The 24,985-nt window shown below is 44.1% G+C and overlaps 1 protein-coding gene across 1 annotated transcript in view; it reads right to left on the reverse strand.

The window, feature by feature from the left end:
* Positions 1-24,985, reverse strand: part of CABLES1 (Cdk5 and Abl enzyme substrate 1) — a 74,751-nt gene that overhangs the window by 45,586 nt on the left and 4,180 nt on the right. The window contains exon 4 of the mRNA XM_042029239.1: positions 24,768-24,979. Within this exon, the coding sequence (XP_041885173.1) occupies positions 24,768-24,979 (212 nt within the window). The remainder of the gene's footprint in view (positions 1-24,767; positions 24,980-24,985) is intronic.

Raw genomic sequence — 24,985 nt, forward strand, 5'->3', positions numbered from 1 at the left:
TTAAAATATTGCATTTGCTTATGCTCTACTAAGAACCACATTTGCAATACAGGAGACATGTTCCAAAAACAGTACCACAAGATCCTTTATTAGGGTAAAGGTAGATCCTTACTCTCCAGCAGAACTGCTTCAATGTACCAGTGAGTTTGTGGAGCTGAGTCTTGCAGGGGGAGAGCTTGGTTCTTCCCTGCTTGTCTCACTAGGGACAGATCCTGGAGCCACTCAGCATAGTACCACTGGAGCCACTCAGCACTTTTCACTCTGGGAAAAGCAAACATAGTCCTCTTTCCCCCATCCCTGCCACCATGACTAGGCATGGCACCTCCCTGTTACTGGACACTGGGTTTCTGCTGGTAGCAGAGGGTTAGATCATTTTCTTCTCTCTCTGTTGAGGTCCCTTGCTCAGCATAGCTTACAGCAATTGGCTCATTCCCAGTTTGAGGTTACTCTCAATTTAAATGTTTTCAAAACCCAGTTTACTGCATTGTGAACATTTAGGTCTGCATGGTGGAAGACCAGCTACAGACCAAACATCATGGTTCAGCCTATCACAGGTGCACAAACAAAGTCTAATCATGGTTTAAAAGGTGACATTTAAGAGACTGAATCTCCATGAGGAATCCTCGCCTCCCCTACTTCCAGTAAGGAAGAATTGCTCTCATAACACTGGTAACATTTGGTTGTGTAGCTGTATCGTTGCTCTGTTTTAAGGCATGGTGGGTACAGTAGGGTCCAACATTGAGAGAAGCTGAGAAGAAGCCTGCCCACCTGTTTTCACAACAGAGTACCCAGCAGTCACCCTAATGAACATTTAATTGACTTGACAAATGCAGCCTACATCTGCAGGCTGGAGAACTGCCTTTCCCGGGATCAATATGCCCCCAAGAGCATACATGGCAATTGGCAGAGGCCAAAGGCACCTCCCAACTCTCTGCTGAAAACAGCCTCTTCCCAAGGCACCATCCCCACTCACTCAGGGAACACGTGCTGCTCTGCCACCCCACCAACAGCTGGATATGCAGACTCAAAAGGTTCCCAAATTTATGGCCTTTTATTTTCTTACATTCCCCACATACTGTCCCAGTGCTGGGTTATGAAATGTAACCGGAGCAATCTCCTGCTTATGTAATTATTGGAGAACTGAGTTTTTCTGGGTGCCAACAAGTTGGCTGGCTAGCAAATACTCAGCAATGATATATAAGTTTTCAATCAGTTTTTGAGGGGAGAAAGCCCAAAAAAACTTCAAGAAATTTGGACAATGCCCTTAACAATACACTGTAACTTTTGGTCAGCTCTGAAGTGGTCAGGCTGTTGGATTAGATGATCCTTGCAGGTCCCTTCCAACTGCAATATTTTATTTTATTCTAAAAGCAGATTCATTAACACACCAAAAGTAAGGAAAACTGCCAGAGCACTCTGTTAGACTGAGTCTACTGATACTTTACATTATCAGAGAAATAAAATAGCATCTCAGTGACCAATCTGGCCAACAAAGACTGCTATTAGGGTGCAGCACGAGACCCAAATATCTCATTTTCCATACTCCCCTGTCTTGGTTCCCTCATGCTGTGCCAGAAGGATCAGATGCAGCAGCTCTGGCAGACGCAAGAGCAGGCAGCCTCTTCAAAGCACCAAATTGCACTGACTGCAGCACCAAATAACCTCAGTGATGATTCCTGACTTGTTCCGTTTCTCCCCAGCACACCCAAAAGATACACTGCATCCATATAATGCAATAAGGAAGAGTAGAGGTTGGCTGATCAACCCCAACATTTGCAGTGATCCACTTCAAATGTGTATTGAGCCCTCAACTTGATCTAGTCTATAGTGCATATAAGCAAACAAGTAGATAAAGCAATCATTAAAGGAAAATAATCAACAATTAACTGTAGTTGCAAACCCATCTCCTGGTAGAGATGATTAATTGACAATGGGTCACACCCTGACTTTACAGGAAGTCTGAAGGATCTGAGTTACCCAGCTCTCCCCACCACAAACAAACAACACAGCATTAAGCTTTGGTGAGTTTATATAACCTGTACATTACTTCAGACATCTATACACACAGGAGGTGGGGGCAAAAAGTCTCAAAATGACAGTAAAGTCTCAGGACAGGCAGCTTGATAGTGCATCTCCCTCCTCCTCTTACGAGGCTCAGGAGAGGCAGGGATGGCTTCCATAATCCCATACTTGATGAAGAACCTCCCCTTGTTAACAGCTTTACTAAAAAAGCATTTAGAAGGGCATAAAGCACCACTCAACATTACCGAATCTTCCCAGCACTCAAAGCTGGCTGCCCAAGGTCTCTGTCTCCAAGCATCTGGGAAGCACAGGAGCAAATCGCAGCACCAGGCCTGAAAAGCACCTGGCATGGGAACCTGAGCTGATGCGGTGGCTGGTTCTTTCAAAGCTAAGGTGTGGTAAGCTGACTTAGTCTGAAATGACTTACTCAGAATGATTTCCAGGTCTGGAAGGAGTAGTGTTGTGGCTGTAACTGCAGCCATGCTAAGCACAAGCTCAGGCAGACCTCTGGATGGCAAACGCCATGACCGGAGAAGCAAAAACACATTTAATTCTTCTTTAGCGGAAACCCTTCTTTTGTGTGGGTTTTTTCTTTTGGGTGTTTAATTTCTTTATATACATGCACTTTTTAAACGGCTTTAGGGAGAAAAAACCCACTAAGCCAATGCAGAAATGTATATATTTGATATTAAAGGCTCTGCCCATCTGTGTGGAACAAATCAATCACATTACCATTTCCCTAGGGTGAGCAGGCATAGGGATAGAACCTATGCGGATGTAAGACTTGTAGTTTTTCTGGTCTCCCCCTTCCTTTCTCTTCTCAAAATCTCTGCACTTCCACCAGCAGCCTTTAGAGACAAAGGGTCTGTGACTTCTTTTTCAGAGTTGCGTTGCTGCCTAGTCCTCCCTCAGTCGGAGGACTTTTCTTGATAACATAAAACAAGGCACTCTGTCATCTGACTCAGTGGCAATTTTAAACCTCTGCAATGAATTGCAATGAATTTGCAGCTCACTAGCAATGAATTAAGTTGATGAAAGGTCACAGGGAACCAAGGACAATTTTTACAAAGCATCTCCGGGCAGTTTTTCCAGACCATCAGCTCTCTTTTCCTAACCCAGGAACACATCTCACACTCTTTACAGAGTCAACCGTCTGTTTCCCCATAAAAAAATCCCAAAGTATTGCCTGATGAAACACACAAAGAGTCCTTCTCATGCTATGGGAACACAATTCAGGATTCTACTCACATGTTTTTCACTCGGGCATGCTTTGATGTAATAGCAGGGGAGAGAAATTTTGAAGGATTTTCAGATTAATCAGCCAGAGCATGGATGTAGGTTAGGACTACAAGAACCGTGCTCCTCTGGGATATTATCTGCAGCTCAACTTACCGCAGATGAAATCAAACGTGCTTTGGGAATGCAAATGAATTAGGATGTCACAAAAAGTAATTCAATTTGCAGCAGTGGGGTTTTGAATTTGGTTAGTTACCTACAAGATCTTTATTTAACTGTAAACCTGGTACAATACTTACCATGATTTCCCATTTGAAATTCATTTTACTGCTATTTTAAAAATCAGGCCTGATAACTTCTAACAGATTTTCAGGACATGTCTCTATTATATGTATATTTATCTCTATGCAATTGCACACTTAGGGATGCTCTGTAACAGATCTGCACAACAGTGGCATCTCTCACAAACATAAAAACAAGGGTAAGACTTTTGTTCATTTCACCACTGTGGAAGAGGCAAGTGGAACAAGACAGCTAATTAGTCATTCTCCATTTCAATCCTCGACAACCACAAAGAGAGCTTGTTTTTTTACTGCAGGCATTGTCTTACATCAAACAATTTGTAGATAAGAAAAACCAGTTCTCTTCCTGAAGGCACATAAGCAAGAATTTTGATAGAAAAGATGAAACGGCATTAGAAATTAACTCTAACACTTCTTCCCTTCCCTAGCCACTAGAGTATGTCCATTAGGACTCGTTGCTAATATACAACTATATTATCCAGACTGACAAATTTTGCACAGTCTGCTGTTTTGGTACTAGAGAGCACAAGCCATTAATAGCTGACTGCCTCATTCAAATGAAACAAGACAATTATCAGCTGTAACTTACACAATTAATAATACTGCTGCCAGCATTTTCAGCAGAGATTTGATTCTTTTATAGCTCATTTGAAGTCTTTAGGGAACGTGTTATTAGTACATCTGTCCTGCTGTAAACATAATTATCATGCAAAATTCCATTTATCATGCTGATCAGGAAGCACTTTCTATCAGCCTTTCAGCCTGGGAACACTGATAAACAAGCAAGGGAATTTGACTGCCCCAGCTAACTGGGAACATGCTCACTGCCAGGACTGTTGCCCTTTCCAGCGGAACCTGTGGCAATTTTCTGAATAAGCACGAGATTTGTGCTGACCTCTGACTTTGGGGTACATCGTGTTTGAACTTGGGGTACATCCTACTGGATACTGCTTGTTTGTATCATTAGTTGTAATGCTCTATTCCATGCTCCTTGCTCATCCCCAAGACCACACTTGTAGGTGGTTCAGGCTTATGGGGCTGCTGCAGAGGGAGCGGGAAGCAGCTGTATTCACCATGATCATGAGCCTTAACCAGTAGCATAAACCAAGTCCGTTTCACAGACAACAGGCAACATCTACTTCAACAGAGCATCACTTTTAATATACAAACTGGGCTGGGGTCAGGTGCAAACAGACATCAGTCAAACAGATGTCAAGAAACACTGTGCTGAACTTTGTCTAAAATGGGTACGAGGTTTTAAAAAGGGAGTATCATCAAGTCTTACCAAACTCTGACACCTTACATGCAGAACAGCCTGCAACTGCAGGCTTGATGTGCAGAGAAACTCTTCATGGACAACTTAACCCTTGGAGATCTACTGACATCAAAGTAAGATTAAATGAAGTAAAGGTCAGCCCCTGCACAGACCTCCTGTGAACTACAGCTTCAAATTGTTTAAAACAGCTTCATTCATACCAATAAGCTGATGCTGTGACCAAAAGGCACCATGCTGCTTCAGCCATCTACCACCCCCTGCATCACATCAGCAGAAAGTCTCCTGCAGCCAGCCAGGTAAGGGAAGTACACAAGCGATTAGTGATCAGCTTCTACTGGGTTTTGTGAGGGAGGAAAAGATCTGCTGTCCTCAATGGGATCAGCCCAAAACAATCCTCAAATCACAAGAAGTGATTAACTGTTCCTGCATACCAGGAAGCTGCTCCCATAGCTGCTGGCTGTCCCCAAGCCTTCCTCCACTGCAGCTATGGGCACCTCCTTCAACTCAGCCAGTGAGCAGCACCTAAAACAGTCACAGGGAATAGGCTGGACTCCTTCAAGCTCAACAGACAGATGCCAAACAGGCCTGTGACTAATATGGATCACATCCAGTCTTTGGAACTTAACAATTTTTCTCTACTGATAGGAACATTCTTTTTTTCCCCAGCATTTAAAAATCGCCTGACAGGACGTAGGGGACCTGCAGATGCCCTGAGGTTGATGGAATCATGCTGCTGCAGCAAAGTGCAAAGGAGGAGGAGACCAACTCCTGATGATATCAGAAAGCAAATGCTGTTTCAAAGAGAAAGTATTTGACTGCTGATAAATATGTGATAAAGTTATGGGTTTTTTTTTTTAAATGTGGGAGAAATTAATAAATCTAACTCAAGAAAACTGCTGTTGCAGGCTGATATTGGTACATGCAGAACAGCTGCATGACCACAGAAACTCCTAAGTTCACTATGTTAATACATTGAGCCATTATGGATTGTATTTTAAGCAACTAATTCCCAGATGATTCTGATGTTTCATTTAATTGTATTAAGACAGGGTGACTGTGAGAAATGAGTAGCACAGTGGTTACATCAATTGCTCTCTTTAAATTCAAGAATCGTGCATATGCAGATTGCTTAATTTCTCCCATACATCTGCATTTGCATATCTTTCTTCTCTGAAGAGCTTTCAAAAGCTCAAGTTTTAATCAGAGGACTATTTTTGATCCTAATTTTCCAAGCTGCAGTAAAGCTGCTTCATGACCTAATCTGATGGCAAATGTACCATCATTATACAGAGGTTTCTCGCAATTTGTACAATAACTAGCCATAATGTTTCTTATTTTTAATCACTGATACAGCAGGTGCCTTGTGTCTAATTAGAGCTATCCATCTGCAGACATTGCTTTAACTTAGACCAGCAGATGACTTGTTGGAGCAAGCACTGGCTGGTGTGAATAAAATACACTGCAGGACAGTGTCTGCACATCAGCCCCCTCAGACACAGCCCAGCACACCAAAACTGTGAGCCAAGGCAGCCCTGCCTCCCTGTACACCCAGGCTCAGACTCTCTGCTTTTATTTTTGACACTATTCTCAGAAAAATTTAAAAATCTCCTATTTCATGGGGGACGGAGCATTTTGATTTGTCCGAAGCCAGTATTTCTCTTTGAATTTTCTTTTTTCTTCTTATATACACACAAGCACACATACTCATCTGTATACATGATGTAAAAGATACATACTCAGGAAAACAAAGGAATGTTTCCCACTGTTTGAACATGCCCCCTTTCTGAAGAATTTTGCTTCCTGAAGAAAAGTTCACAGAGTTTTCTGTGGTTTGGCTTAACAGCTTTAAATGTTGTGCTTCCAGACAGACAGAAAATCTGGCTTACCCACAGCTTCCCCCCTCTGTTCCACATATAACAGGTCACTGTTGTGGCCACAAGAAAGACGGCAACCGCTGCTAAAACTTTAATCTCCCCCAAAAGTCGTAATCTTTATATAGCAAATATAATGAGCTTTCTCAGTGACATACTTCAACAATGTTTAACAGGATTGCATAAACAAAGTTATATTTAAAACCGCTGAAAATGCAACCCAATTCTCCACAGTCTGCTCTGGTGATAATTAATGACAGATTTCATTAATATTCACTTATCCCATCTTTTTTCTTGTAGCATTGTGCCCCACTCACACAAGGACAGCAGAGAAGAGTTGTCTTCTATTAAAGAAGCTCTGTTAGGCATCACAGATAACATATGAAGCGCGGCCATGCTGTTCTCTATCCTCTATTACCTTTCAATTTTATTCTCTAGAAATTGTTTCAGCAGTTGATTCCAGGCTGTAACCAGAGGAGGAGCAGGAGGTATTCTGCCACTGCTATCAGGCAAGCCAGTGGAGGACAGAAAAGGGGAAAAAAAAGAAAAACTCAAAGTATTTTGCAAAGTAGTCCAAATGGTTGGAGGTGGCAAGGTTTCTCTCCTCTTGCCTGTCTGGTCACAGTGTGATGCCATAACAAAGCATCACTAAACACATATATTTATCCAGAAAGATAAACAAAATGATATTTGAACGGAAAGACAGCAGGTTTAGGTTAGATACTATGAAGACATTCTTCCCTCTGAGGGTGGTGAGGCACTGGAACAGGTTGACCAGAGAAGTTGTGGATGCCCCATATCTGGGAGTGCTCAAGGCCAGGCTGAATGGGACTTTAAGCAACCTGGGCTAGTGGAAGGTGTCCCTGACCATGGAAGGGGAGTTGAAACTGGATAATCTTGAAGGTCCCTTCCAACCCAAGCCATTCTATGATTCTAGGATCCCATACTACTGTCTCTCTCCTGAACTGTCCTACCTCTCCACAAGGAGTCGCTCTGAATTTAGTTCTCCCAGTTATTTGCCACAAGCATTTGGAACAAGAGTGATGAAACCAATGGCTAATGGAAACTAATGGTCATTTGAACAATCTGCCTAGTTTCATATGCATCCAAACAAGTGTGCACACCCTTGGTTTTCCACAGATCTGCATGCCAAAGGAGGCACACACTCTCTGAACACCAAATCATCTATCCCATTCTTAAACAAGAATAGTCAAGAGACACTTTTTTATGTCAATGAAATTGCAGTTTCTGAGGGCAACACAAGGATCACATCACAACAGCCTGCCTCTCTAGGGCAGGTTTCAGGAACGTTGCCCCCAGCTCTGCACTTAATGCAAATGTAGGAAAAATCACATGAAGCCATATTCCCCAACCACTCTCACAATCCACATCTCACCACAAACAAGTCTTGAGCCCAAATCTCTGCAGGATTTTGAGATCCTCCCAGCGATGGGGGAGGACAGGGAAGTGAAGAGGAAAGTAGGAGGAAGAAGGAAACAGCTGCTTCCCCTTCCCCATCTGGTATTTCTTCTGAAAGCTTTGATCTCCCCTTTATACATAGAGTATAACAGGAGCGACTTTCTTTCCCTTTGTCCTGGAAAAAGATAGACAAAAAAGCCTTACCCTCCTTTACTCCTGCAAATCTTCTACCCTGTCCCTGCCAGTTTTGCTGGGGAGCTGAAGCAGCATCTTTTGCTGGGCTGCAGAATCCTGTGCAAAGACAACTGTCACTCCCAGCATTTTTTTTTAATTCTCATTTGAAGCCCAGTGAACTACTCCAGAGCACAACAAAATGCCCATTAAGCTTTTCACAGAAACAAGACTTAAATTTCAGAAATATTTATCTTGATCTCAAAGATGCACACTCTTAACTTCTGACTCCATGGGCAAATGATTTAACAGACCATACACACATTAAAAAAAATCAGAAACTGAAAGGAAATTCAGTAATACCAACCTCCCAAGCTATAGACTGGGAAGCTGGCCATGGAATTGCCTAATTTCATGAATATTTGGGAGGAGGTACGACTTTTATTTCAATTCACAGACCACAGCAACAACTGGAGAGAAATTCTTTAAAAAAAGGCTCGTAAGTACAAGGGACAGCTGTGTGTCCCATCCCAACATGACACACTGGGACAGTTCTGCAGTGCCACTGCTCAGTTTTCAAGGTGCTTTTACCATTGTCAGTAAATGTGCTATTTCAAAGACTGTTAGGTAACCACAACCCAAGCGAGCAGCTGCAGTGAGCTACTCACAGGCACCGCTGCCAGTATGACCACGAAACAGGTAATTCTGAAAAAGCTCCAAACTCTATTTGAACATCTTAATCCAGAAGGAGATGAGACCCCATCTCATGACAGGTTAACAACCGGTTGGGGATTTAGCATGCCCCAGAGCAGCTGGCTGGTTTCGTTGAGACAGGCAATGGTGCCCCCAGGTCACATCCACAGAATAAAGCATTACTGAAACAGAAGGCAATTGCCTTGCTGAAAAGGAAAAGTAGTAACAAAAAGAAATAAAATCAGAAGCCCCTCCTGACTGACTTCAGTATCACAAGTTTCTGGGAGAAGAGAACAAAAGGTGTCCACACACTCAGACCTTAACCTCAAATACCAACGGATGGATGGGTGGAGGATGCGAGAACAAAGTCGAGCAGCCAGAAGGATGCACTGTTCCCCTTGCATTTCTCTACACTTCCTCCTATAAACTCAGGAACTACACTGCTGATCATCTGGGTCTGTTGGCTTGTTTTCCAGTTTCACATCTACCTCACCCTGGCTCCTGCTATGGGAGATGCCGGTGCAGAGGCAACTCCCAGACAGCCCTCCCTACTCCTGGGGCACACTTTGGTACCTGAGCTGTCCCAGCAGCTGCATCTTCCCGTGACAGCAGGACCAAGGCAGACACTAAAAGCAACACTTTGATGGCCACAGTTGTTACCACCTCCATGGTGATATCCAGCATTTTCCAGAGAGCCTGATCTCCATGGAAAGGTATGGAGAAGAACTCTGCGTTTGTGTGTTCGTATGCTTCATTCAGTATTCATTGCAGATTCTCTGAAAGTGGAAGGCATGAGAGACCGGTGACTGTTTGAACAACAAAAACAAAGCTAAAACATATTAAACATTCATGAATTTCTATGAATCCATAATGAATCTTATTTTCTGCCTTCTGTTATGTAGCTCTTTAGGGCTTTAGCTTTTTAAATCTGGTTTTTTTTGGATCTTGAAAGTCAGAAACTTTGTCAAAAAGGCAGAATGCAAGGGGATTATTAGACTGAGCATCTCCACCTCTTCCCAACAGCCCATGAACTTTAAAAAGCCTCTACCACAGATTGCAAGACTTTGGAGCTGGAAATACTGGAATAACTTCCTCTGCCGAAAAGTTGGAGAGGAGACATGGAACCCTTTATCAGGTCATGTGACTCAGAAATGTTGCTAATGCTTCCAGTTGTAATGAAAAAAACATTAAAATCTTAAAAACAGCTACTAAGAATCTTAAAAACTGCTAAGTCATGGCTCACAGTATTTGTCATTTGCTCTTCCATTTCCCCAAGCCAGGAGTGTGATATGCTTGCATATGCTACCTTCCAAACATGATTGCTGACTTCTGTTGAAGTCACGGGCATATGCAGAAAGAAAAGTAAGTTTGAGTCCCTGAAAATGCATAAAATCGATCTGGCTTTCCTACTCCATTCAATCAATAAAGCTGTGTACTTCTGACAGCTGAAAACCCTAAATGTGGGGTAATACAAGAGCAGAGGCAGCCTTCTTCCCTGGCTTAAACCAGCAGCTACTTGAGTAAGGTGATACTTTGGGTTGTGAAATAAAATCTTGGAATTGTGAACATACTTGCTTCAGTGAGCCTCTGCTTTGGGGCCAGTAATCCCTTTAATTGCCCCAAATCACCTAGAGGCACCTCCAGGCAGAAAAATCTTTGTTCTGTAAGCAGCATTGCGCAGACAACAAAACCCTTAAATGTAAAACCAGCTGGGGAAACGTTTGACAGCAGCTCATCATGTCTTCTTAGAAGATTAAGTATATTAAAAAGAACATAAAGCACAAATTTGGTGCCTTGAAAAAAAATCTCATTTTGACCCCACTTTGGATAAAAATGATTTTTTGTCACAGACTTCACTGATTTAGTGTCCAGTATTCTCACAGGCTACATTCAGCTTTCAGTATTACAAGAACTAATTGCACACATTCATTTACAAGAACATCTCAAACTTTCCCTCTAAGATTTTAAAATATACCAGCCCAGTAGTGCAAAGGAGTCACTTATACCAATAAATGGATCCAATCCTGTAAAAACTCACGCACTTCAGTACTCTTAACAAAGGTGCTAACTGCATGACTAATGATGCACTTCTGCAGAAACCTCAGCTAATGGGGCCCATGCTCAAATGAAACTACAAAACTACTCATTTTGACTATTTTAGGCAATGTCTTTATGAGCCAAAGGCAACAAGTTACCTGGAAAAGTAAGACTGAACATATCTGCAAGTGTTTGCAGGATCAGGCTTTATTTTCATACAGCCTTTTATCAATGACAAAAGCTAATTTAAAAAATACTTCTTTCCAACTAATTGCCTCTTTCAAGAGATGGCACTAAATATAATGCAAGGAAGATTTACTTTATAGCATCCTTGAAGGTGTGTTAAAACACACAAGAATCTCTTCTTTAAAAAGGATTAAGACATATTTAGATGGCACAGACATGAAATGCAGACCAAACAACTCCAGCACAGATACTAATCACATGAAATGGATAACCTCGTAATATCACACATCTTAGATCATCTGACTTGTGTGTCTGTCTGCATATTCAGCATCACAGCCCCAAGATGAAAAAACACAGACAGAGAAGAAAGAGATTCTTGTTTCCTGGTAAAGCTTCTTGCATTAAAGAACTGAAAGCAGGGCAAAAGGCCCATTCAAAAATGTGCCACAAAACTCTTCACCATAGACCTAGGAGCTTTGTTGTGAGAGGAGAAAGGGGAAAAAAAAAAAAAGGATTTTGAACAACAATATTGACTAATGGGATTACGTGTATACAACAGTTTCCCATTCACAACACCCCCCCGGGGAGCTGAACACAAGCTCAATTTTACCTGCGCCAGTAACAGTCACATCATTTTATGACAGTTATTAAGCCAACAGGGTACAGACCACAAAGCTGCTACCAAAAATACTTAATCTTCCAAGGAGGCTATCAGACAGGCTATTAAAGCAACAATAATCCTCCCCCCAACAGTATGTTTTATCATCTATAAATGTACATCTGTAAATCTCTCTCTCTCTGCTTTAAGTAGGAGCTCATGAAACATACACTTTTGTAGCATATTTTTGGTAACTTAAAGCTTTCAGATTACCTATAATGTAATATCTGGCTAAGTAATACACAGAAAAGAGTATCCTGATGCCAATACAACAACACATGAAGACAAACTGTTTAACATCCTTTTGAACTCGCTTGCATACAAAATCTTCTCTGTATTCATATTAGACAGAAGGGGTATAGAGAAAGAGGCCCTAGGACTGAGTATTCCTTCCCTTCTTTTTAATATATGAACTAATTTTTCACCAAACCACAACATGCATACATGTTTTGAAGGTTTTTAAGAAAAAGAAAGAAAAAAAAATGGAAAACAAATTTGGGAGCAGAACTGCAGCAGTTCTGGACAGGAAAAACTGTTTTAGCAACCAGAAAAACTTATTCCTGCACCTCATAAAGAATAAATACAGCCATGAATACAGAATAAACATCCTTGATGGTACTAATAAGAACAAATATAATGTAGACACACAGCTATTGTTTGAAGAAAAGCACATCCAAAGCCTTCACAGTGACAGCTCCAGCCCCCTGCCACGCTCCAACAGGCGCTGTGCAGCCTTGCAGACTGCCAGGACAATGTCAGCAAGGAAAGGGATGGTCAAGTAATGTGATGGTCACCACCATCTGCCTGTGGTGAAGATTTCCCGGGCAAGAAGGTGTCAGGAGGCTGCAGCAGTGGGGAAGGGAGCAGACATGGGGTTTGCAGACAATGCTGAGGTCCCCTCACAGGCAATGTTGTGGGGCAGTGAGTAGCACTACCAGCAGTGGTAGTTGGAATACTCGATCCTGACACCAGGAAACCATTTCCACAAACTCACCTAGTAAAATGAGGGATGCAAGTGCTAACAGACCAGCATTCATCTACCTGTGACAGACCAACAATGAGAACTGTGAAGATTTCCTCTCCTGGCAGGATCTGCTAACTGCTGTTTGGGAAACAGGAGATTCATATGCTTTTATTTTTCGTTTTGAAGCAGCAGAACCTTAAGAATCTGTCCAGATATGGAACCAAAACAGCACTTCTGTTGCTGTCTCTTCAGCTGCCTGAGAACCCGCAGCATCTTCTCTCCACCCCACAAGTCTCTGCAAAGGAAGAAGGTTGAACAAAGTGCCACTATATGAAGGCCATGGCCCCCACAGCAGCAGGAAAAAAACCGAATTATGCAAAGCTTGCACTGTTTTCTTCTGTCCCCTTTGCCTCCTCAGACCTGAACAATAACAAGCTTGTCTAACATGGAGGAAAGAGTGGAATGGCTTCGTGCTTGGACAGGTCAGAACAGATAAATGCAGAAATGTGCTTGCCAAACACCACCTGCATCTGGCTGGGATAAGGGGGAAACACAAAGGTGCTTCTCACAAGGGTGAGAAGCTGCAGACAGCAGTACCAATGGAAGACCACAACCCTCTCCCTCTGTGCAAAACCTTGGTGTGGTTCCCCCTGCCAAATCTCTGGAGGGATCCAACATGAAGGGTCATTTGGTAGCTACTTACATAGAAGTCACAGCCAAAATTTTGCCTTATTGCTTCCACTGAAAATGAAATCAGCTATACTTTGTATAAAAGTGGGGCTTTTTACTTTCTTTTGATTAAACAAATGAGCCCTCCTCACCAGACCACACAAAACAGAAACCACTACTTCCTCAGACACTGCATGTTCACATCTAAAAACAGCCCCGGACAAGGGTAAAACCATACTGGGTATGACATCAGACCTCTATATTGATCAAGCTCACAAACTGCCATCAACATATGACACACAATTTTGAAATTTTGGTTTTCCTGTTTCACCTTCTCCACTAAACAGACAGGAAAGATGTCTGTTAATGTGAACAACTGAATTAAAAAAAATATAATATCCATTTTTGCAGAATCTACCACATTACAGAATGAAAATCTAGACAGCCCACAACTGACCAGTAAGAAGAAAACAGATCCCTCCCCAGTTCACCAGGGATGTGAAGTCTTCACTACCATAACCCCTCATCTTGGGAAACTGGATGTGAGGGTCAAGAGCCTCTCAAAAGATAGTTTCTTCTAACATATGAAAATGACACAAAAAACCCTCCAAACAAACAAACAAACAACCAGACAAGACCATGTTGAAATATTCCTGGGTCATACAAAACAAAGAACTGCAACAACTGCAAGGTAAGTGCCAGTCACACGAAAGACTGCGCCACCCTCAACTGCTGCTATCACATTCATTTATCTAGTAAGATATTCAAGATATGCAATCACTCGACAGGTTGGAAATATTACCTCTGCACTTAAAATAGAAAAGACAGGCCTAATCCTGTTCTCATTTGTACCTGAGCAACCCTGCAATTAATTCAAAGGTTGTTCGTTTTCAGACGCCTTGATCTTTGCAACCAGGCAGTGGCTTACAAGGGCTTTTTCATGCCAGCCTCTTTGCTCTCAGCCCATCCTCCCCAATGGAGAGAATTCCAATTACAACCTACACCCTTCTGCAGTGCCCTACTGCACTCAAGAGGTCACGGGCTTGGGGCTTAGCTCCTAAGGAATATGGAGGAGTAATGGCATTTTGTACAGCACTGAGCACAGCATTGGTACCACACTGTAAAAAAAATCCTCACTCCTGCTGCAACACTACATCTTCCAGGAGAAGGAAGCCTGTGAGCTCACAAACACACTGAGAAAATACACATTTCCATTCACATCATCCATTCAACCTTCCCACAAGAGCGTGAGGACAGCAACAGAAAATACTCAAAATACCCTCAAAGTGCCCATTTAAGGTGCTGGCATATTCATACAATTTGCGTTTTTTATTTTCAAATGCGTCTGCTCAAAGTTTCTCCCTGTTACACCCTAGCACTATCTTTGACTTGAACAGCCTTACATCAATAAGGAAACTAATGAACAAACAAGAAACGAATATTTATAATAATCTCTTTAAAACAAACAGAAGCAAAAAGCCTCGGACAATGAAGTCTGTTCCTTAAAACAAATGTGTGCAGACACTTGCTACTTGTGAGGCTGCTCTCGAGTTCTGCAGTACCTGGAGTGCCTTTTAAAATAGAAGAATATTTTACCCTGAGTCGAGTCACGCACATGGAAAAATACGGATTTTCCAAATAAATCTCAAAGGTCACAGTGGAGGTACTTGACAGTGACACTTTGTGTTCTGCTGTAAATAATTCTGCCTTTTTAAGCAACCACCTCTGAGCTGCCACTTCTTCTGGATTAGCTTATGCTAAAAGATGGGATTCTACAAAGTAGTGAACACCACCAATTAAAAATCAAACCCAGTTTTGCTTTAGGAAAACAGCCTCATAAAATTAAGGAGGTTCCTAAGATACACAATGTGCTGAAGACAGAAGGTTACGTGAACTCAGTTTTTAAAATACAAAGACAACCCTTTGTGCTTTAAAGGTCTCACTTCCAAAGCTATTAATAACAGACAGAGAGCTTTCCACACCTTTTTACATAACCTGATGCAGCACCTGCACGACTCACCTACCGAGGCGATTAAACTGTACTTTGCACTGTAGCATCTGAAAGCTATTTTGATTCTCTTCCTATTACCCAAGAAACATCTACATGTGTTGCAGTCAGAAACAGTATCACTCACTTAACTAAATTCAGGGAACTACCGGGTGTGCTTGTAACTGCCAAACCTCCTCAACTGTGCCCACGTCCCAGGTATCAAGATGGATGTCTTCATTTTAATGTAGCTCTCACCTAACCAGGACTTCACTCCCTGTTGTGCACATCCACCACACCCCATGGACACGTGGGCAATACTTCTGTCACTCTGCATTTGTCTGGGTGTAGCTGATTGCAACCTTGACTGAAAAAGGAGGAAATTCATCTCCTTTTCTGTTGGATCTGTAGGTACTAACACAGGCACAGAAAGCAACAGGAGAATAAAAGTTTGTCTGTGACTGACAAAACACAAGGAATAAAGCTGGCAAGTTAAAAAACCAGAAAGATATTTTCAAGACACATTTCAGACCACAGCTGACATCTAGCTTCTGCTTTATGCTACACCCTTCACACAGGCTGAGTCCAGTGGGGTTGGAAGTGCAGCACATGTCACTGTGAACAGGGAGCAAAGAGAGCTTTGTGAACTGTGGCTAAGGGCTGCATTTGTGCATACACAAATGTACGTACGTGATTGAAGCAGGCCTGAAGGCAAAGGGCCTTACATGACATTCACCTCCTAGCCCCCCCTTTCTTCATCCCTCCGTGTGCTGGGGGTACTGGATGAAACCAGACAACCCCTCCAGCTGTGGTCCTCCCTGAGTGCCAAAGGCATCCTGTCTCCTTGGGGCAGTGAGGCTCTGCTCTCCCATTCTCCAGCACCATGCACCCAGGAAATTCAGCAGATACTCAGCAGACCGCTTTCTGAAGCAGGCTGGCGAAGCTGTGCTGCTTGCACCCTTCAAAGGGCACATCACCAGGCTGGGGATGGAATCCACTTCTCTGCTAGGAGCTGCAGTGGGCAACAGACTGCTCCAGTGCTGTGAGTTACCTCTGTAAAAAGCAATGGTAATAATACCTGATCTTTCAGTCGTGATGAAACTAAATCCATGCCACCGTGCCAGCATGTACACCTCCTGCCAAAAAGGCAGAGAGCTCAGCTTGGGGTCTCTTGCCTTCTCCTCTCCCCTTTCTTGTATATCAACCTCTGTGTCATCCAACCTTGTTGGAGGGCTGGGACATCCCCCTGCACTTCCACCCATGGCAGACCCCCCTGAAACAATGATGCTGGAAATGCTAGAGCCTCCCACATTTGTCCATTCACTTTCCTTACTGGGAGCTACTAACCCTGTTAGCCACCTTCAGTGGCTCTTTCTTCATCCTGAAATGGGAAAGGAAACGATGCCCCACAGAGGGGAGAGGATAGAGAGAAACCTGTCACCAGCCTTCCCACACTGCAGAAGACGCAAGCAGCCAGGACAGCAACAGTACTTGTGGTCGATACCTACTGAGGCTGCACTGACACCATCACCACATCCCAGTATCACTCCTCTATCCCTTGTGTACACAAAAAAATCTGCAGGTATGACCTGCACAGTCATGGGTGAAGCCACACACAGCAGGCAGCACACGGACAGCTGAAAAAACAGCTTAGTGCAAGCAGGCTGCAAACCCAGTGGCACTGAGGAATTTCTGGTGCTCAGCATCCTACCCAAAGACCAGAGAAAGGGAAAAGCAAGCTCAAGAGCTTCATCCCTGTTTGTTTCATACAGCTCAGTTTCAGCTACATGGCACAGAAAGAAGTCATCATAATGTCACCTTACAGATTTTTCCTGTTACACAATAAACGGCTATTTTTTTTTCTTTGCAGGGAAATGTATGCTTCTTTTGAATGCCTTTACCTATAAAATGATGTGTCTATGTCTGACTTGCCTAGACAGCATGCAGATTTGAAAACCTAATCATATTTACCTTGGTAATATGTTTATCTCTAGGAGCACCAAAATGCAATCCATTCTTGACTGAAAAATTATGATAAACTTCTCTAGCTTTCTATTTTTTAATCCCACCAATACTATAGAGTCAAAGCCCTGATATTGCAGAGATTTACTTACTAGCAAAACATCATACACTGGTGCTTGATTTAACTGAGCAATTTTATACATAGGTAAACACACAGCCCAGGGTTTTCAGGATCCCTTGTCAGAGAGCACATACCTTCCTCTGTCATCCAACACAATGAGTGGAAAACACATTTCAATTGTGGTGAGTGAATCTTTCCCCAAACCTCAATTTCACAAAATTGCTAGCCTGATCTGTAACAACACAGGGAAAAACACAACTGCTGCTAAAAACATGCAATTGTGCTCTATATTCATAGGTGAGGTGAAAGGTTATTTTTTAAAAAAAATATTTCTTCTAGAAAAGAAGTGAAGCCTCTGCTTCACTTCTCCATTTTCCATAACAGAAAACCTTCCTTAGGCAAACACCCTGAAACATTGCTTCTAAAAGCAGCGCTGGCTTTGAAATACATCATGAGAACAGAAAATACATTTAGCATTGATGACGGGAAAGCAGTTGCTATGAACATAACACAGTAGCCCTTGTAAAGGAACCTCATGGTTCCTTAAATATGTATCCCCCTAAATCTGCATATTGCACACTGAGAAGCAAATCCCGAGAGTCCTAGAAGTCTCCCACTGGCACATCACGTTTTTTCCAACTACTGTTAAATTTTCTTCTCCTAAATGTTCTACCAGGCTCTCTACCCTACCCTTGCAGCAAAACAAACAAACAAACAAAGAAAACCAAACGAAACTTCTGAAAGCCCTTCTTATGAAAACAAACACCATTCCTTAAATTTCTCAGCATGTTATTTGCAAACGACAGGCCAGCAAGCAGATACTCTCCATATGCCAAATTATGTCATTTCCATTTTCTAGAAAGAATACTTCTCACAGCAAGCTGGCAAGGGTTTTTTCAGTTGGGTTGTGAAAAAGAGCCAGCTCTGTGTCTTGCTGCACCTGCTGCGTTGCTAAGCCTGGTATCTGGTGGCAGCCCCTCAGCCACCCATAGCAATTCTGGGTCCAGAAAAGAGTTTGTCATAAAGGCTGCGTACACCCTCAGAGGTGCTGGCAAATGTTCAGGGGTGAATTCTGTGGATATTCGCATATAGATTTCTGTAGACACCAGCTTGTCCCATTCGCAAACAGAATCTGCTTTCCCACACTTCTCAAGGGACAAGCTGGTGCCTACAGAAGTGTGCCCAAGTCCCAACATATAAAACCAAACTTCTGCGTTTTTAGGTTAAATTATAAAGAGCAGTCTTTTCATTCGTGTAGTGGAGAACTTGCATTACATGAGTAATGCAGCTGAAATCAGAGGGAGAAAAAAATTAAATGAATCAATATTTGGTTCTGCTTCTCATCTTTACCTTCCATTAATACTCACTGCACTACTGAGTCTCCAGACAGCCCACCTGATATTTATTTTTTGAAACAAGGAAATCACGGAATTACTAGAGGATTGGGTTTTTTTTCCTTTCAGAGAGCACACTTGGCAATCTCAGATTTGTGTTTTAGATGTTTTGAACTGTTCCAAGCTAAGCGATATCTTCCGCCAGAAGAGTTCTCAAAGTCATAATAATTGCAGACTAAACCATACTTCATATCCAAAAGCTATCATCAAACTATGATCTGTCATTATCCTATTTATCTACCATGGAACTACATTTTTGTGATGGTCTGGAGGGCTGGTGACTCACATGGTTGCTACCAATCTTCATCATTTCAAGGTGCTTTTAACAGTATTATGGTGCAGAGGAAAGCTGTATGGCAGGCTTCTAAGGGAAAGATCCAGTCTGGCTGCCTGCACAGGAGCTTTGCTGGTAAAGAAAAGGGTGAAAAGATAAGATCAAGTAGTGGAAATGCATCCACCACATAAGCAAACCTGCTGAAATTTGCTCCTTCTGCTCTCCCGACAGCTAATGAGGGGTCACCGCACACCAGCCACACACCTGTGTGGTACAACCACGGCACTTCCCACGGCAGGGCTGGACCCAGAAAGCTTTAAATTGGCAGCCAGTGAAGGCAGCCAACACAAACACGACTTTTCATGTGTTATCAGTTAGGTTTCCTCACAGGGGCTAATGTGCACCCACCCAGGCAGACCCCTCTCACCTGTCCAGCTCTAAGGCTGCCTTGCTCTGAAACCTGCAGAGTCCTGAGGCTCTGGCAGACACAGCTGCCTCTCAGCATCCGTCCCTCTCTGAAGTTCTCTAATTAATTCCCTAGTATTCATGAACACTATGTTCTGTCCCACTGTTCTACTCCTCAGAACTGAAAGCAAAGGGTTTTTTTCCTTGTCTGATGAATATCAACATTTTTTTGTCTGACAGAGATGCTTGCTAAATAGCATAAGAGCCTAAAATATGCCAGAACAAATTTCTGTGGGATCTGTTTTTAAAAGCTTGTATAGTAAGGGAACAAGGCTGCTGCATCTATGGTGTCCATCCATCTGTGTGTCATCATACTCCAATGACTTCTCAACCATTGGTCAACTTCAACTAACAGCTGGAAGATGACCCCATGTCCACCAGTTTGAAAGGAAGGAACAGAGGGAGGCACTAACCTCTGCACCCTGAACAAGGGAAAAGGCTGGCAGAGACCAATGGTGGTGGAAGTCGGTCCGTGTGATGCGGGGCTGGTCATGCTCAGCACATGCACAGCTCAGAAAACCCAGAAGCTTCACTGCCCCTGCACAGCTCGTGGTGAGTGTGAGGACCCAGCCTCTCAGGGTGCTCGTGCTGAAGGACATGGGCGTGCCCAGTGTTCCTTACAGGACTCATGGAGGAACTTGTACACTGTGTGCTACTATTGAAGCAGCCCTTCCTACCTGAGTCTTAACCCTGTTGTTGAACATCCCCCCTTCAGGGTGGCACAGGATGGCCCTTTAGCCTCCTGGAGTGACAGCGGAGGTCAATAAGCATCCCCTTCTTTAGAGACAGCAGCTATCAGTGGTATACAAAGTCACACACCTAGGAAAAGACTTAGTTTAGCATGTGCACTTCCCATTGACTTCTCAGACCATTAAATCGCTGTTTTCATGCTATGCTTGTATACATCATTCTGAAATTCAGGCTGCCTGAAGGGCTTTAGGTTCAGTGAATAGCAGTGTCCATCACACACAAAAGGGCTGATGTGCTTCCAGCGGCTCACAACCCAGCTCCTGATGCTGGGATGACCCCACAGAGTGGAGGGTGCCCCCAGCTCTTTGTTCTGCTCCCCTTTCAGGACTCTGCCTGTAAGACACTTGTTTCTGAGAGACTCTTCTTTTGTCTCTCTCGTGTTCAGTTTGGAGGCATCTTCTGTTGTGGGCTGAAACTGCACTGCCTGCCCAAGGCCATGGAGAACTGGATTCTGACCTCACAGCCCTCCAACGCAACCACTAAACAGCAGGATTCAGCCCCTCAACAACATCCTGGAGGCTTCCTCCAGCACTAACAACCCATGGAACTTTGCAAGCCCTACAAAAGTCAGGCAAGTCAACCATTCCAGCATCCCCCTTCATCGCATCTCTCCAGAAGATAAATACTGAGGCCAAATGCAGCTCTTTCCTTTCTAATAGGTAGAAATAAATTGAATTTTCACAAGCTTTACTAACTGTAAATTAATTTTAGAATTACTCAGGAAATTAGATTTATTGTAGGTCAGTAAATTCTGAAGAAAAATCTATTTGGACCATGATAACCTCAGCGTCCTTCTGAGTGGACTTCTCCCCAGTGATTACTCAGCAGATATACTCTCCTTGCTTCCCAGCACCTGCTGCTCCCAGAAGGAATTCTCCTGCCCATCTGCCTTCAAACCTGACACAGCAACAAAGACAAATGCAACTGTAAGCAATGTTTAAACTCCAAACCAAATCACCAAATTGCTTCCTTAGCAAAGCAAGAAAAAAAAACCAAAACCAAACCAAACACCACAAAAAACCCCCATGTGCTTGTTTCTAACCACCTGGCCCACTGGAAAAGGAAACTTCACATATGGAAACAGCAATACTTTTCCCAAAGAAAAGTATGGCAACAAGAATTCTAGGCATACACAAAAACAGGTACCTGGACAATCACCTAATATGCCGGATGTGAAATTATTTTAAACCAGTGCTGCCAAAACCTTGTTTCACAGAGCTCCTCGCTAATTTAAGATCATGCTATTAAAATAAATTATAATTTGACATGAAAGAAACCCCAGCCCTAGTTTCTAGTAAACTCATGTCCTCACCCACCTGTTCACCACAAATTGAAACAAACTCCTTCTACACTAGACAGAAGCCTTTGGCACCAACCAGCCAACTTCTGAACAATCCTAATTTCTGCCACTTACATATAATTACATACTAGCCTCCAAGCAGCTAGAAGCTCCACATTCCTTTTTCTGTATTGTTTGTGTCTTGTGAACACACACAGAGCACAAACCCAAACCACATTAATGATAACCTTGTTAAATATAAACTAGTATGCAATTATACAAACTGCTAACACAAACAAAAAAGGCAGGGAACTCTGATTATATGTTCACAATGGCTTCTGAAAACTAAATAAAGATGACAAAATAAGGCAGCCTGTCTTGCCTGATACTGTAACAGAAAAAGGCTTTCACAGAAGATAACTTACATGTCTCAGCACAGAGGACTAGTCTGTCAAACAACTCTTCAAACTCAATTTCAAGTTCACTGAAAGGAGAGCAGAAGGGTGGTAGAAAAGGCAGCCAGTGTGCATGTGAACTACCAAAAAAATCTGATTTTCCTCTCTGCATCACCCTGCAGGTGAGCTAATGCCTATCTCTGGGCAGGTGCTGTGACTTTCACCCTGTCGTCCTGAGAAGGGCTGGCTGTGTGCTGGGGATTTGGCTCCTTCCTGTGCATTAAGAGTGCAGCAGAAGGGCTGCTTGAACCCTCTGTTCTTGGGCTTGTGCCAGCCCAGTGCACGCCTGTGATTTATCTTCTGTGCAGCCAAGAGTGAACCCAGCAATCAGAGCTTCTACCACACCTTTTCATTAAGAAGATGAGGCACTAACGTTCTGTGCAACCTCCATGGTCTGTAGCTGCCCGTTCCTGACGTTTAAAAATATACCCCTTTTCCAGAACAGAAACAGCTCTATTGAAGGCAGGCCAAAGTCTGCCCCCGACGGCACACGCGCAGCATCACCACAGCCAGCAAAGGCGGGGACATTACCCAGAGCTCTCCTGCACCCGTGTCAGCCTCAAGCAAGTGCTACAACGGAGAGCCTCATACTCATCAGTGGAGCAATGCAAGGTCTTGACCACAGCTAAATCTAGCTCTCAAGAACACAAAACAGCACGAGAAAACCGGCACTTTCCTTGCAGCCCGCATGGCAAGAAAACATACAGCACAAATGATGGCCGCTATAGGACTGGAGGAGCATCCTGGCAAGGTTTCCTTAAGTGACTTCCCTTGCCATGGACTTGGGCTATGCATTCAGTTTGTTTGCGTGCTAGCAGTGCAGCTGAAGTTGCAAGACTGAATTTCTAGGTTGTAAACAAGAACAGCAATTACCTTTCCCTCTTAAACTCTACTCTGTTCTCATGTAATTAAAAAAAAAAAAAAAAAGCATGGGTTGTGGAAGGAAACGTTCAGAAAGTGGCAAACAGGAGCAAAGGAAAAAAATGAATGGAAGAGGAAGGGCTAAGTGAAGTGATGCCAGTGAGATCTAAGCATCCTTCCCAGAACTGAGCACAGGATCAAAGCATGCAAGAAAGGAAAACCAAGGATGATCCTTGGGAATCCAGAAAAGTAACACTGGAATCTTGCATCAATAATAAACTCACTAAGTAGAAGGTCAAGGAGAATCCAGTCTTTAAATGTTAAGTTCAAGAGTAAAAAAGCAATTCCCGAATCGTGGACTGTGGGTCATTTCTCCCCCTCAAGGCTGTGGGCAGAATCACATCACAGACTAAACTGCATGAGTGTGCATGACATAGCTGTGCAGTTGATCCACAGAGCAGTTAGAGGTTGTCACTGCAGAAAATATTTTGAGAGACACATGACTGGGAGAAGAAGGGTGGTAACCCACCAGCAGGCATTTTACTTGGGAAGGTGGGGCTCCCTAGCACAGCACCTGAAAAGGGGCTCAAAAAAGCCACCAATACAACCCAGATGGAAGGGAAAAGAAAACAACCGACAGTGGGGCATGCAGCTAAGATAACTTTCTCCTGGAATACCTCCAATTCCTCCAAGCTGGTTGGTTTTGAATGGGACTTTTCTACAGCGATCTATGCTCAATTACACTTATAAACCCTTGCAATAACATGTGACTCAAAGTCTACCTATTTGTCCAAGGGAGAAACAAGGAGGGAGTGTGGCAAATGGGGAATGTGGGAGTGGCTGCCGATGAGGGCTTGGGGAGCACAGTCATTTCCTTCAGCTTCTTCCCCGCTTCTTCCCCCCCCTCCGTCTTTGATATCTGAGTATGTTGTTGAGGAAGTGAAGGAAGGTAATTTTGTATCCACAGGCATTCACACATTTTTACATGATTGCGCCTTCTTAGCCAGAAATCTCAGATTGAGAGCTGAAGCAGGTAAGGTTGGTCCTTTGGGAATTAAAAGGCAAAAGAGTACCTGGCGGCAAGAAACGACCCAGAGGAACAAAGTGCTTGTAGATAAGGAGCTTATTTAGGGTGGTAGCAAGACGCTTCTTAAACCATGCGCTCGCACCGTAATCCGCGGATTTCGATGCAAAGATTTCCTTCCCTCTTGTGGTCTACAGACCTGGCTACAGCGCACTTGACTCAGGACTGGATTCCAGCTTGCTGTCTATAGGATAGGCAGCACGGCGGGATGAATCCACCACCAGTCGGAAGAGCAGAGTGACAACCTCTCCGCAGCTGGCTGGGCTGCGGCGGGGCACGGCGGCTGTGCAGCCGCACGCCCGCACTGCTGACCGGGAGACAAACTTTCAAGCACTCGTGCCCAGGCGGGGACGACCGACCGAGCGGCTGCTGCCGCCCGGGAGGCTCGGGCACCTCCGCTGACCTGCCCCTACACGCTCGCACATCCCCGTCGCTGCCGCTGCTTCCCCGGCCGGGCGGCAGCGGAGCGCCCAGCCGGCCCCGCGGAGGGAGGCGCGGCTATCGGGCCTCCCTCCCCACTGCTTCCCGCGGCCGCCCGGCGGCCGTGCCCGCCCCTCCCGAGCCCATCGCCATCCTGTGCATCCCCCATCCCCGCATCCCGCGCATCCCTCATCCCCGCGGCGCGGCTTACCGGGACCGCTGCAGCTCGAAGGCGGCGGCGAGGCCGGGCTGCCCCAGCTCTCCGCTGCCGCCGGCGCTGCCCTGGGGGCTGGTGCGACCGAAGGGCGCCGGCAGCACCCCCGCCGTGAAGGAGTTGAGGCGGCCGCGGCTGCCCGCCGCCGCGGCGCCCAGGAAGGCGGCGGGCGGCACCTGCACCGCGGCGAAGGCGTCCTCCTCCTCCTCCTCGTC

The sequence above is a fragment of the Corvus kubaryi genome, unplaced genomic scaffold (genome assembly GCF_017639235.1).
Source record: "Corvus kubaryi isolate FWS band 111438036 unplaced genomic scaffold, C.kubaryi_AGA036_p1.0 132, whole genome shotgun sequence".
Classification (NCBI taxonomy): domain Eukaryota; kingdom Metazoa; phylum Chordata; class Aves; order Passeriformes; family Corvidae; genus Corvus; species Corvus kubaryi.